The sequence below is a fragment of the Chanodichthys erythropterus genome, chromosome 13, assembly GCF_024489055.1.
Source record: "Chanodichthys erythropterus isolate Z2021 chromosome 13, ASM2448905v1, whole genome shotgun sequence".
In the NCBI taxonomy this organism is placed as follows: Eukaryota; Metazoa; Chordata; class Actinopteri; order Cypriniformes; family Xenocyprididae; genus Chanodichthys; species Chanodichthys erythropterus.
The window spans coordinates 9,062,683-9,077,661 of NC_090233.1; the positions used below are offsets into that span (position 1 = coordinate 9,062,683).

General features: G+C 35.2%; 1 protein-coding gene across 2 annotated transcripts in view; it reads left to right on the forward strand.

The window, feature by feature from the left end:
* Window positions 1–6,725: 6,725 nt before the first annotated feature.
* ap2b1 (adaptor related protein complex 2 subunit beta 1) overlaps window positions 6,726–14,979 on the forward strand; it is a 56,866-nt gene continuing 48,612 nt past the window's right edge. The window contains exons 1-8 of one of the 2 annotated variants that reach the window (XM_067406471.1): window positions 6,726–6,856; window positions 7,333–7,387; window positions 9,479–9,584; window positions 9,692–9,827; window positions 9,920–10,165; window positions 10,246–10,436; window positions 12,580–12,801; window positions 12,986–13,106. In XM_067406471.1, the coding sequence (XP_067262572.1) occupies window positions 7,351–7,387; window positions 9,479–9,584; window positions 9,692–9,827; window positions 9,920–10,165; window positions 10,246–10,436; window positions 12,580–12,801; window positions 12,986–13,106 (1,059 nt within the window). In that variant the 5' untranslated portion in view covers window positions 6,726–6,856; window positions 7,333–7,350. Of the gene's footprint in view, window positions 6,857–7,332; window positions 7,388–9,476; window positions 9,585–9,691; window positions 9,828–9,919; window positions 10,166–10,245; window positions 10,437–12,579; window positions 12,802–12,985; window positions 13,107–14,979 lie in introns of those variants that run through there. The other variant, XM_067406472.1, reaches the window with a different exon arrangement.

The window sequence follows — 14,979 nt, forward strand, 5'->3', positions numbered from 1 at the left end:
ATTACATTCATCCTAATATCCGGAGGTCATAGGTCAATGACATCGGGGTCAAAGGTTGTGTTGACACAGCTGGACACTCAAGGTCATGTGGGGAGGGGGGGCGACATGGGTGGTCCGGAAGGGCGTGGTACCGGAAGCAATAAATCACTTTTTGACACATGCCCCAGGGTAATAACTACTGCCATATCTGTATCCCTTCTAGTCTTTACTGATTATACTCCGAACTGTCTTTGTGAAAATATCTTTCCATGGTTCTTTATTCTCAATCTAATCTTCAAAGAATGTGGTGGTGGTCTTAATTTTCTACTAGTTTGTGATTTTAAATGCACTAAACTCCCAATTAAGTTGTCTTAATTTTTAACAAACAAGCTTTGAATGTGTGGAAATTAGTCTACAAACACAATTTCTCTCCCCATTCCTGTGTAATTTTGAATAATCAATATATATTATTCAAAAACAAAACAATTTTTTGGAATGATTGGTTTAACAAAGGGTTAATTTTTGTTACAGACTTAATAAATCAGTCAGGTGACTTATATAATTATAATGACTTTGTTAATTATTTGGGGACAAATGTATCCTCTAAAGTATATTTAAAACTCATTCATTGTATCTCCCCAAAACTGCTCTATCTTATTAAAAATGAAATATAAGATGTATAATCCTGTAATTGGTTCTCTTCCTACTCTGACTGTTGGGGGCCTTTCCATTAGGGATAAAAAAAAAAAAAGAATAATATGTATATCAGAAGAATATTAACCAAAGAAAAAAAGTGCTTCACCTAAGACTATGGTGAAGTGGAAACAGGATTATCACCAGGGTTGCCAGGTTTCCACAACAAAACCCATCCACGGTAAAATTCACATTCCAGGGGCTAAATATCATGTTATTTTGGGTCAATTCAACCCACGGACATGAAAAACAACCCGTGGTAACAGTGTAAAAGTATCCCAATTCCGCGGGAAAACCGCAGACTTGTCAACACTGATTATCACTCCCTTGTTTTTCAGAATTTGTGATCAGATATAAATAAATTTGTACTTCCTAATAAAGTCAAAGAAACTCATTTTATTTAAATCAGATTAATTTTCAAATAGTTTGTTATAAATCAGCATCTCAGGAAAATGTTATGGGGTTTCAAATCAAAATATTACTTTCTGTTACAAAACAGGACACTGATTTCATACATGACCTCTGTAGAGGACACCAGGACTTAAATCATGTTTATCAGGCATTTTAGGAGATACAACAAGTGAATAGTGAAATAAATTATATCAATATTCCTATTAATTATTACATATTATTATGAAAATGTTGCCAATTCTTACTCCCATTATTAAACTTCTTTTTTCATTACATGTTGCTCCAAGAACACATTAATATGCAAATTAGATACATTGTATTGAATGGGAAAATCCACGTATGATTATTTTACCCACATATTGCGTAAAGTAAAATGTTATTTCAATTAATTCCATTATATCTTTCATAACATAGTTGAGAATCATCTTTATACAAAGTTTGTTTAAAAACAATCCTGAAGCCTACAAATTGATTGGTGATTAAAAAAATCCCATTGTTTTTGCCTTTACATGTCATTTCATGCCATGTTATTTTTTAAACAACTTAATCCTGGTGTCCACTAGAGGACATATGAATAAAATATACATTTTCAAAAATGTTGTTTTTTAATTTGTTTCTTGTGCTCTAAACAATATAATGACATGAAAAAATACTAAATTCAACCAAGTTTTTGTTCCTGGGTCTTTTTTATGACTCTCTAACATCAATACAGAACAATCGAAAAGATGTTAAGACATCTAAGCTGTTGAAAAGGATACTTAAAGGTGCCCTAGAACACTTTTCACAAGATGTAATATAAGTCTATGGTGTCCCCTGAATGTGTCTGTGAAGTTTCAGCTCAAAATACCCCATAGATGTTTTTATTATTAAATTTTTTAACTGCCTATTTTGGGGCGTCATTAAATACGCACCGATTCAGCACACGTCCCCTTTAAATGCTCGCGCTCCCTGCCCAAGAGCTTGCGACTCTATAATACATTGCATAAACAAAGTTCATAAAGCTAATATAACCCTCAAAATGGATCTTTAAAAAATGTTTGTCATGCATGCATCAGATCATGTAAGTACAGTATTTATTTGGATGTTTACATTTGATTCTGAATGAGTTTGAGGCTAGGCTCAGTGGCTAATGGGCTAAAGCTAACATCACACACTGTTGGAGAGATTTATGAAGAATGAAGTTGTTTATGAATTATACAGACTGCAAGTGTTTAAAAATGAAAATAGCGATGGCAGTAAGAAACGATGGTAACTTTAAGCACATTTAACAGTACATTAGCAACATGCTAACAAAACATTTAGAAAGACAATTTACAAATATTACTAAAAATATCATGATATCATGTCAGTTACTATTGCTCCATCTGCCATTTTTCGCTGTTGTCCTTGCTTGTTTACCTGCATAAAGTCTGTGTGCAGCTCCAGACGTTAATACTGGCATGTCTAATGCCTTGAACATGAGCTGGCATATGCAAATATTGGGGGTGTACATACTAATGATCCCGACTGTTGCGTCACAGTCAGTGTTATGTTGAGATTTGCCTGTTCTTCAGAGGTCTTTTGCACAAATCAAATTTACATAAGAAGGAGGAAACAGTGGTGTTTGAGACTCACTGTATGTCATTTCCATGTACAGAACTCTAATTTAACTATACCGAGGTAAAGTAAATTTTCAATTCTAGGGCACCTTTAATGTAATAGAAAAATTATTGATTTGTGATATACGATACAGAATTTTGTCTTTGTATTCCCCTACTGTTGTTTCGATAAAAAAAAAAAAGGAAAAAAAAACTATACGTGCTCGGGAGCTGCAAATGGCCACAGGTGACTTTCAGCCGAATTTCCACAATCGATGAACAAACGGAGGTCGTTGGGAGGAGCGGTGAGGTGTTAATGACTGCAGCGATTTAACTAGCCCACCTGTGGAAAAAATCTGTTGTCCAAATGGAAAAAATCTTTCTTTTTGTAAAATAAGCTTCGAAAGTATTGACAAGCAGCTGTCCTGCTCCGGTGTGCACATCTGAATCAAACATTTTCCTCAACAAACGCAAAGCCACATCATTCGAGCACGATTAAACATGACTATTGTCCGTGATCAAGCGTTTTTCTCGTCTTCATTCAAACCCCCATAAGGCCCACCATCAACCGTGTGGTCCACCATAGTGTTTCATTGAAACTAGAAACATAAAACTAGATTTTATTGCACATTTTTTGAACGTAATGCCTCTGGATGTGAACCAAAACATGCTCAAGTGCGCCACATGCGGATTCCTCAAGTAATACAGACAGCGACTGATTTATCCCAGGAGGAGTGGTTCGGTTCCTCACTTTTTCAACCACGATTTTCACAACATAACGATAAACAGGTCGGACATTAATGGTAGTTTGACCCAAAAATGCCACCAAAAATTCAAGATACGACCAAAAATGCCCCTGTATGAATTCTTAATGAGTGCAGTTATTAACATGAGCAACAATACTTCCACAGGAGCAAAAGTGTTTTTCGTGATCAGCACGATTGAAAATGTGACAATGATTATTTCAGTAGAAAAATAAGTGATTATTAATTGACTTACCTTGACACGATATTGCACGTTTTTCCCTGTATTTCGCCGACGATTCAAGCTCATTCACTCAGTCGTTGCGCGTGTCCGCAGCTGTATGTTTCCTATGGGGATGCGTCCCACCAGTCCCTTTGAGGCTTCTTGGCGGGCCCAAGAATTACACCCCCCTTTGAACCCGAACTAAATGCCATTCCTGAACTTTCATGGACCGTTTGGTGTATTTGCACAGATGTGGAATCTTTTCAAAGAAAATACTGGGAGCTTTTCAAGTTTCAGAATGTATGCAATCAATGAATGACAGAAGCTAAAGGATTTTTTTTTTTTTTTTGCTGAAAATAATTTATCTTTCAAATTAATAATAATAATAATAAATAGAGTGGAACCAAAGCCACAAGTCAAAAGAAGTTGTTTAACATTTGAGGATGATATAACAAAACCTGAGGTTCCTGCAAGTTTTTTTTTTCTGGGACTAGAGATATCTCCAGAAACTGCCATGGAGATCCAAACCCCAATTTTGTAGCATAATGATCTGAGAGCTTTAAAGCTATTATAGTTACTTTTACATGTATACCTCATATACTTAACCTTTCTTGTAAAATGTGTTTTTATGCAATAACATTAAATAAATGGCATCAAACAGTAAATATAACATCACACAAAACCTAATTATTTACAAAAACCTTTTACAGCCTCCATAAACTTTTTGTTTTTTTCTCCTTACATACACACATACTATGTTGATGGCCAGTCACAGCAATCAGTCTCCAAAAACATCTCCATTCATACACAAATACAGCTCTTTGGACAGCAGTTAGCCTCCAAAAACAATCTTTTGTCTCCATACATATAGGCATTCCTTTGATGGTCGGCTATACTGACAAAATACTTTTGAATTTTAATAAAAATATAATATTTTTACATTACAAATAAACTCATAATATATTTTGTAATGATATACAGTATCTAAAGTTTTATAATATTATGATTAAAATGCAAGCATGTATTTGTGCAAGAATGTATTTAGCAAGCTATAATATTATAAACACGTTTTTAATATTTATAATACTTAATCATTTAATTACAAATAAGCTGATAATAATACATACACACATATAGAAAAGGCTATATACAGTTACAAGAAAAAGTATGTGAACCACATCTATGAAAATGTGAATAATTTTAACAAAATATAGGAGATAATACAAAATGCATGTTATTTTTTATTTATTACTCTCCTGAGACAAGACAAAAGACAAGACAAAAAATCCACAAGACAAAAAATAGCTGAATTTATTAAAATAACCCAGTACAAAAAATTGTTTGTGAACCACTGATTCTCAATACTGTGTGTGGTTACCTGATGATCTATGACTGTTTGTTTGTTTTGTGATGTTTGTTCATGAGTCTCCTGTTTGTTCTGAGCAGTTAAATCCTCCAGCTCCTGCAGATTCTTCAGTTTTCCAGCATTTTTTTTGCATATTTGAACCCTTTCCAGCAGTGACTGAATGATTTTGAAATCATCTTTTCACACTGAGGACAGCTGAGGGACTCAAACACAACTATTAAAAAAGGTTCAAACATTCACTGATGCTCCAGAAGGAAACACGATGCATTAAGAGTCGGGGGGTGAAAAGTTTTGGAATTTGAAGATCAAGGTAAATTGTATTTAATTTGTCTTCCGGGAAACATGCAAGTATCTTCTGTTGCTTCCGAAGGGCAGTACTAAATGAAAAAAAAAAAAAAAAAAATTAAACAAAATAAGAAAAATTGTGACATCTTCATCCTGTTCAAAAGTTTTCACCCCCCGACTCTCAATGCATCGTGTTTCCTTCTGGAGCATCAGTGAATGTTTGAACCTTTTTTAATAGTTGTGTTTGAGTCCCTCAGTTGTCCTCAGTGTGAAAAGATGGATCTCAAAATCACACAGTCACTGCTGTAAAGGGTTCAAATATGCAAAAATGCTGGAAAACTGAAGAACCTGCAGGACCTGGAGGATTTTTCTGAAGAACAGAGCTCAGTTTAACTGCTCAGAACAAAGAAGAGACTCATGAACATCCATCACAAAACAAACAAACACAGTTGTAGGTCATCCAGGTAACCACACACAGTATTGAGAACCAATGGTTCACATACTTATGAATGAGGTTATTTTAATAAATTCAGCTATTTTTTTTTTGTCTTGTGAATTATATGTAAATAAACATCTTTTATGTGAAATATCTTACTCAGGACAGTACTAAATAAAAAAATAACATGCATTTCATATGATCTCCTTTATTTTGTTCAAATTATTCACATTTTCTGCAAGTGGTTCACATACTTTTTCTTGCAACTGTATATATATATATATATATGTGTGTGTGTGTGTGTGTGTGTGTGTGTGTGTGTGACATATCATTTTAATTCATTTATATTCTACTTTAACATGTAAATGGTCCTTGTGGAGATGTTCTGCAAACTCTTACCCATGTTAGGAGGGAAACCTTCCTCTTCTGCCTCCTAAGCTGTGAAATATTTCACAAATAAGACAGTCTGTTTGAAACAAATATGACCTGTCTAGGAGGACAGTTTTGTAAATTATGAGCCTTTTGTCTTAGATCACAATTATTCTACAGCATATGCATGTATGAAGACTCATGAAAAAGCAAAATGAACTGGTGAAGGTTTTGACAAAATCAGTTTTATCTGAAAAGACTGTTTTTCTACCATGTATGGCCGAATGCACAATCAAGGCCATTAACTCCTCTTTTTCTGAAAGCAGAAAGGGTTACCAGACAAAAACTGTACTGTGGCAAGAAAAGGAGAAGTCATTGGGGACATGTTGATCCTAATATTTTAGAATAAAGTTTGTTGACATTTGATATTATATTATCTCCTGCAGGATGTGTCTTAATATGACCCTTTGAACTGATGTAATAAGCTCGCCAGGCTTGTATTAAATCCACTTTTTCAGGAATGGTACATGATGCACCCTCATTCCCTACTACTGGTATGAAACGTCCTCTGCATCCGGTGTAACATCTGTGTGGCTCCGATCTCACACATTCTTCTCGTTTGTTGGTTCCGCTCTTCATTTTGTTTTTCCGGGTGCGCTCCATCTTCCAGCGCCCGACCAAGCTGTGGCAGAAACCGCATCTTCCATCTTCCATCTCCCCACCGGGAAGAGCTCCAATAACCAAATATTAATCGCTTCGATTCTTACACCTCTTGTGCGTATCTGTTTTTTTTGTGTTTTCATCAATTGTTTGTATTATGATTTAGACAGGAAAGATGCCTGTATTTCAGTCGATAAAATCCTGCTTCCAAGGTTTTCACTAGCTTAGCATAGCTAGATCATTTTGGGTCACGCCCAATTAATAAACTTAACAATCACTAAATTTGTGAGGTGCAGCTGCACGTGTTATTTTTGACATATGTTTTATTTTGTAACGTCTTGTTCCTGTGGATATGTTACTGTGTTGTTGTCTCTTCATGTAGCAAATGGTCTGCATAACTGTTCCTGATGATTTCCTGTGTAAACTGGGAATTACAGACATGTTTCAAATTTTTACGTTTTCCTAATTCGTGACCTTTACTGAAAATGGCCAGTTGGCCATTAAATGTATTTTGGGATTATATTATTGTTGATTTTATGCATTGTTGAAATGTGATTTATATTTACTTTCAATTATTTCCTTCTCTTCAGACCTGAGAAGCTGTCAGAATGACTGACTCCAAGTATTTTACCACCAACAAAAAAGGCAAGTACATTTAAGATCTGTTTAAATATGTTCATTTATTTTATGGGATGAAATTAAATTATTGAAATTTTTGTTATGTGGGAAAAAAAACAAAATAATTATGTATAATAAATTTTTACTGTAAACTTGCATTGAAAATCCATTTGGCTCAAAGATCGGAGGAGGCACATGCTCCTAAGCATGACACCTCTGTGTATGTGCACTCATTTCTGTGAAAGACCTACAGTATAAGAAGAGGACACACACACAGTTCCTTCATCTTTCCGGGTTGCACACAGGCAGGTTTCCTACAATAGGTTTTCTCATAATATACATTGCAACCTCACTTCTTTTCTCAAAAGAAGTGATGAAATGGCTCGATTAAGGATTCAGTCTCTCTAAACTCATCCTTGTTGAGTGCCTACTCTGCTCTGATTGGTCGGTTGGACCAGTTTGTTGTAGGGTGTAACGATACAGAAAACTAATAGCTTGGTTTTGAAGTCATGGTTCAGTTTGGTTCGGTACAGCAGGGGGAAAAAAATTAAACAAAATTGCCTTTTTTTAATTAAACAGTAGTGTACTGAACAAATTATGTCTCTGTATTTAAATGAATTCAATTATAATTAAAAGCTTAAGGATAAAAAAATATATATCTCTGCTAATGCTGTAAACTATATAAGGAGCCCATTACTATAATATTAAACTTTAACAACAGAGCCCAAACTATTAGCCTAAATTCGATTATTTATTTTTTAGATACAATACTTAACACTCAGATAACAAATTGTATGCAAACTTGTAAACTGCACATTTGGCATTTTTTGCCAAATGCATTCTAAATTGCATTTTTTAACTTCTAAATTGTTTTTTTACTCCAATTCGTTGTTGAAATATAATGATTTACACAGTGGCTGTCATTTTCATGACAGATTTATTTAAACACACTTAATAATCAAGACATCATTAACAAGTTAAGCGAAATATAATCAATATAGGCTAATGTAGTACATATGTTTAGCGAAAGAGTTAATTTATCTGGCGAACTAACAAGCTGTGGACTCGCCTGAGGTAAATGCTAGCTGATACAGTGTATAAAAGCTGTTTTCTTGACGCTTTCCGCCGTTGAAACACTGAGCGATGAGTAATTATACGTTATATATTATACTGTATCTTTCAACATACCTTCATATGTTCATTCACGTTTATTCTGTAACTAGTATTAAAGAGGAGAGGAAGCTCTCCGAGTTGCCGCCTGAAATGAGGCGCCTGTACAGTGATCTATCACGTCACATTAAAGAGCGTCAAAATGGCATTTTTGTTGTTTGTTAGAATTTCGTTTATTAAATGGACAGAGTTTGAATGATGACACTTTGTTTATTATCAAAAATAACAAAATGCAGAGCTTATTGCTATTGGTAGCTAGGCTACAATGCCGTATTTGTTGTCTAGATGCAATGGGCTAGGTGGGGCAGCAGGGGGCGGGGCTCATTCTGTTGTGATTGGTCTATCATTAACAGTGTGTGTTGGAAATAAATCGTTCATTGCCATACCTGAATTTCAGCTCCGGAGCTTCCTCAGCACAGTGATACCAACAGTAAAAATGGTGTCTGTTTTACCGAATCAATTCGAGTCCTCATCCTTTGGAAGTGCATTCAAAGTGGATTTGCTTTCGTAGCACAGAAAACAGCTTCTTTTTGACAAGTTGACAATGTAAACCAAACTCTTCCAGGCCTCAGCTACAGTTACAGTGTTTGAGGGTCAAAGTAAAGTAGTCATGTTTGCAGCCAGTGTAGGTCATATGCTGGCATTATGCAAATTTGTTACAAACCTATGTAGGCTTGGACAGGTAGTAGGACTGGAATTAATGACGGCTCGTTTCAGGCAGTTCAGAATCAGTTCTTTCTTTTTGGAGACAATAACTCCATTTATTGTGCATTTTGATCTTCAAAACTTTACATACCTTTTAAATTTACAAACGCCTATATTACACAGTACATGAAAGGTTATATCTGAAAAAAAAGATAATCTCTAGAAGTAGAAGTTGCATCAGCATCAGCCTTTGAAAACCTCAGATCAGATGACCACTCTAATCATGTTACTCTCTTGTTTCAGGTGAAATCTTTGAGCTGAAGGCTGAGCTGAACAATGAGAAGAAGGAGAAGAGGAAAGAGGCAGTGAAGAAAGTCATTGCAGCCATGACAGTGGGCAAGGATGTCAGGTGCTCATTCATCACCATTACACAATCAAAGATGCATTCTCACTTCCCACATTACGTAAAAGATGATTAATTTGAATTAAGCTAATATCTTATCACTGCTTCTTTAGTTCCTTGTTTCCAGACGTGGTAAACTGCATGCAGACCGATAACCTGGAGCTGAAGAAACTGGTTTACCTGTACCTTATGAACTATGCCAAGAGTCAACCTGACATGGCCATCATGGCCGTTAACAGCTTTGTAAAGGTAAGACTTGCTGTTATAGTTTGGATCAATCTGATCATCAACGTTTATGAAATTCCACCAGATTGTCTGAAGTTGTTCTTTCCTTTTTTCAGGATTGTGAGGATCCGAACCCACTGATCCGAGCTCTGGCTGTGCGTACAATGGGCTGTATTCGTGTGGATAAGATCACTGAGTACTTGTGCGAGCCTCTGCGAAAGTGTCTGAAGGATGAAGACCCCTATGTGAGGAAGACCGCAGCAGTATGTGTGGCCAAACTTCATGACATCAACGCCCAGATGGTGGAGGACCAGGGCTTCCTGGATTCTCTCAGGGACCTGATCGCTGACTCCAATCCCATGGTTAGATACTTTTGATCTAATTTCATTGAATGCATACCTCCACATTCACAGTACTTTACTAATATCTGAATTTCTCATAGGTTGTGGCTAATGCAGTTGCTGCTCTGTCTGAGATCAGCGAGTCTCACCCCAACAGCAACCTTCTGGACCTGAATCCCCAGAACATCAATAAGCTCCTGACGGCGCTCAACGAGTGCACTGAGTGGGGCCAGATCTTCATCCTGGACTGCCTCTCCAACTACAACCCCAAAGACGAGCGTGAGGCCCAGAGGTGAGGGGATAATGATCCTCTTAGGTTTCTCTACAGGTGTATGGAGATTAAGGAGAGTGAATGAAGTTTCCAAAAAAAAAAAAATCCAGATTTGCTGTGCTTGTTTGTTTTGCTCGTTTGTAGGGCTGCACAATTTGGCCAAAGTGATTTGGTTATAAAGCCAATCAATATGACTATAAGATAGTAATTTTAAGTAATTTTAACAATAATAATAATTATTATTACTAAATAAAAATAAATAAATAAATAAAAACAAAATACGAAAATACTATTGTAATACTTTATGGTAAATAAAAAAAAAAAAATATATATATATATATATATATATATATATATATATATATATATATATATATATATATATATATATATATATATATATATATATATATATATATATATATCTGTCTGAGAAACTACCCCAGTAAGTTTTAAAATGTTAAAGGTTTAAAATCATATAAGAACATAAAAATGAATACGAAAAATAAGTGAAAATGAATTATTTTAATTAAAATATGAATTAAAACTAATAATAAATAAGGAAAAAATAATACAGTGCCCGGTTCTTATTTAGAGAATGCACTGGTGAACTGATATCTTTAGACTATTTTTTCCCCAGTTTAGATGTGAATGTGGCAACCAACATCTGACATCTTCTGAAATCTGGTTTCTTTAAAGATCTGGAACAGTTAATTTTATTACAGTCAAGTTTTCTTTCTCTCCTGTTATTATGAATTTGCATTTTAAAAGTGGATTTAAGTTTAAGTGGATTAGAGGCTGTAAAAAACCTGTGTTGTCTGATCTGACAGGTTGAGTTCAGGCACATCTAGCCGGTAAATGTCAACAACTGATTGTTGTACTTGGATTGTCAGATGAAGAAGATTAATTATATACACCAGGCATATGATAACATTATTATTTATTTTTAGTTTAAGAATAGAACAGCAATAAAATATGTAGTGCTGCTTTATAGTGAGCTGTATGTTAATATTAATTTATTTTCCTCACAGGTCTATTTTAAGATATGACATTTTATTCACATGGTATTTATTTTCTCTTTCAGACTGTTATTAATATTGACTCTTTTCAGAGATAAACAGATTTGTTGTGGAATAAACATCTGAGAGGAAATGGAGGCTTGCATTATCTATTTAGGTCTAACACTTCTTGGATTACATTCATAGAATTCATATGTAAATTGTGTAGCAGCTTGAATAATAGTACAATACAGGTCATATAAAAAGGTCTTATGAATTGCTGCATAGATTTCACAAGTTTTTCCAGATTTGGTTTTTAATACAGGGTTTGATTTACACAACCTTATTTTAACTAAAAACAGAAAAGTTTTGGCTGTTCATTTACACAACAACTGCATTTCGGGGGCCTGAAAATGTGAATGATTTCAAAGTGCAATTTTTTGAAAACGATACCATTATCGTCTCCGTGTAAACTTCAAAAAATGCAAATTTGTGAAAACAGTGACGTTGTGTATACGTATTATGTGTTCAATCTATAGGTGTGTAGTGTTTCTTTACAAAGTGACATCGCCAACTACTAGCCTGGAATGAATAATACAGCTTTTTTTTTTTCCGTGGGTCAATGTGAAAGGGATCATTTTGACAGTGTTGTGAATTGTATATAAAAAATGCAAAAGAAAAACCTTTCCGTTTTCAGTACATCGTTGTCATGTAAACGTACCCTTAATCAAACCAAGCCATTTCAACAAAACATAGTGTATCTCTTTCTGAATGTTTGCCCTCAGAGAAAATTATACTTTTTGTGATTGCCACATCAATATTGTCAGTACGGCTGAAACAGCTTTGTGAAATGTGCATTTGTTCTATTACCAATACAGGAATAAAATATGTTATGTGATTTCTGACATTATCAAATGAAAGTAAATAAAGACTATATAAAGTAGGATCCAGGACAGAACCTTGATGGACTCCACACTTTGTATTACTTTTTGCAGAGTATTGCCCACTAAGAAAAAAACACAAATGGGTACAGGGAAGATTTAAACTGTAAATGACAAATTTTATAATCAACCAATACAAAATTGAAAAACCTCAATTCAGGAGTGCCAGGATTAATACAGATGAAAACCCTAGTAAGCATAACTCCTTCTTCCTGTCTCTTTTAGTATCTGTGAGCGTGTGACTCCACGTCTCTCTCATGCTAACTCGGCTGTGGTGCTGTCAGCGGTGAAGGTACTGATGAAGTTCCTGGAGCTCCTGCCCAAAGACTCTGATTACTACAACACTCTCCTGAAGAAGCTCTCACCTCCCCTCGTCACGCTGTTGTCTGGGGAACCAGAGGTCCAATATGTGGCCCTCAGGAACATTAACCTTATTGTGCAGAAAAGGTTAGACTGCCACCCTTATTTTTCAGTCCTGTTCATTTTCTGAGGCACTAGTTCAGAGTTCTAATCACTCAGTTTCTGACATAGATGACTAAATTCCATCACTAGATGGCAGTATTGTCCATTTTGTCTGTTTGCTTGGAAATACTGAATGTTTCGACTAAGACGGTGATCTCTTTACCTGCAGGCCTGAGATCTTGAAGCAAGAGATCAAAGTCTTCTTTGTCAAGTACAATGACCCTATCTACGTCAAGCTGGAGAAACTGGACATCATGATCCGCCTGGCCTCTCATGCCAACATTGCCCAGGTATTTCAAAAGATGTTTAAAGGGTTAGTTCACCCAAAAATGAAAATTCTGTCATTTATTACTCAGCCTCATGCCGTTCCACACCTGTAAGACCTTCATTAATCTTCGGAACACAAATTAAGATATTTTTGTTGAAATCCGATGGCTCAGTGAGGCCTGCATAGCCAGCAATGACATTTCCTCTCTCAAGATACATTAATGTACTAAAAACATATTTAAATCAGTTCATGTGAGTACAGTGGTTCAATATTAATATTATAAAGCGACGAGAATACTTTTTGGTGCGGCAAAAAAAAACAAAATAACGACTTATTTAGTCAAGGCAGTCAGCTTATCCAGGGCTTTAAAAGTTCAAACAATAGAGATTATTCTACAACTCTAATTAAATCTGAAATAATTACAAGTATTTTCTCAAGTATTTTCTCAAGTATTTTCTCAAGTATTTTCTCAAGTATTTTGTCAAGTATTTTGTCAAGTATTTTCTCAAGTATTTTCTCTGTAATTTATGTTAATATAGAGATCACACTCTCTCTAGATCCACACAGTCCAAAATAAAAAAAAATAAAAAAATAATATATACACACACACACACACACACACACACACACACACACACACACACACACACACACACACACACACACACACACATTGTGTGCAGAATTATTAGGCAAGTTGATTTTCTGATAATTTTTTTCCAAGCACATTTTACCAATTCCAATCCACATCAATCTTAATAACTACTATTAATATTGTTTTTAATCATTTATAAGTGATATATAATTGTTCATGAAGGCTGGAAATGAAAAATGCCCTATATTCAGGTGTGCAGAATTATTAGGCAAGTTTGATTTTACAGGCAAAATGAGAGATTTAACTCAGACTGAAAAGTCAAAAATGATTAAATACTCATGAGAAGGATGCAATACTAATGCAATACTAGAAATTGAAAAAAGTTAAAGCATGACCAAGGGACGGCAAAATGCTCATTGGGTCAGCGGAGTCATACAAAAACAGGTGGAGCAGAAAAGAATCATGTTAACTGCAAAATAATTAAGAATTCAGGTGAAGAATTGAGTGTGAAACCGTCAGGAACCCTTAAGTCTCCAGCGCCACCATTTCCCAGTACTGAAACCTACCTGGAGTCTTCAGAAGTGTGAGGTGTCAGGATCTCAGAGACTTAGGTTAGGTGAAGAATCCTAAAAAATGACCCGCACTTAATAAGAATCACAAGCTGAAGTGTTATAAAATACATGAAGACTGGGTTTTTATAGGCCTTATAGACAGACAGCTTGAGAGTGACTCCTGAAGGACCAGCACCACATCCTCTTGTACCACTGTTTGAAGAATTTATCTTCCAGAATCTGGCAGTAAGGTGTGGGAGTTCACTTTTAGTCCATCTCTTATCCTGAAATGTCCGTCTTGCAGATATGGACTAAAAATGATCTTCCAAAACTTACTGCCAGATTCTGGAAGATAGGCGCTGGAGACTAAAGGGTTCCTGATGGTTTCACACTTAATTCTTCACCTGAATTGTTAATTATTTTGCAGTTAACATGTGTCTTTTCTTTTCCACCTGTTTTTGCCTAATAATTCTGCACACAGTGTATATATCTAGGACATTGGTTGCATTCCCCTGTGATTTAGATTTTATTAACAGGAAAATGTATCGGCACTTCACTTCAAATGAAAAATTACATGTTCAGCTGAATGTTGCATAACACTGTAATACTAATTGACGTGCAAATTAGCTGCTATTTGATTTTGTCCTTTATGTACGAGTATGAAAGACCTAAATATGTACACTTTTTATTTTGCACTTTACTTTCTTAATTGATTGTGCAGTTTGTGTTGCAAAGATAACAAATTAACT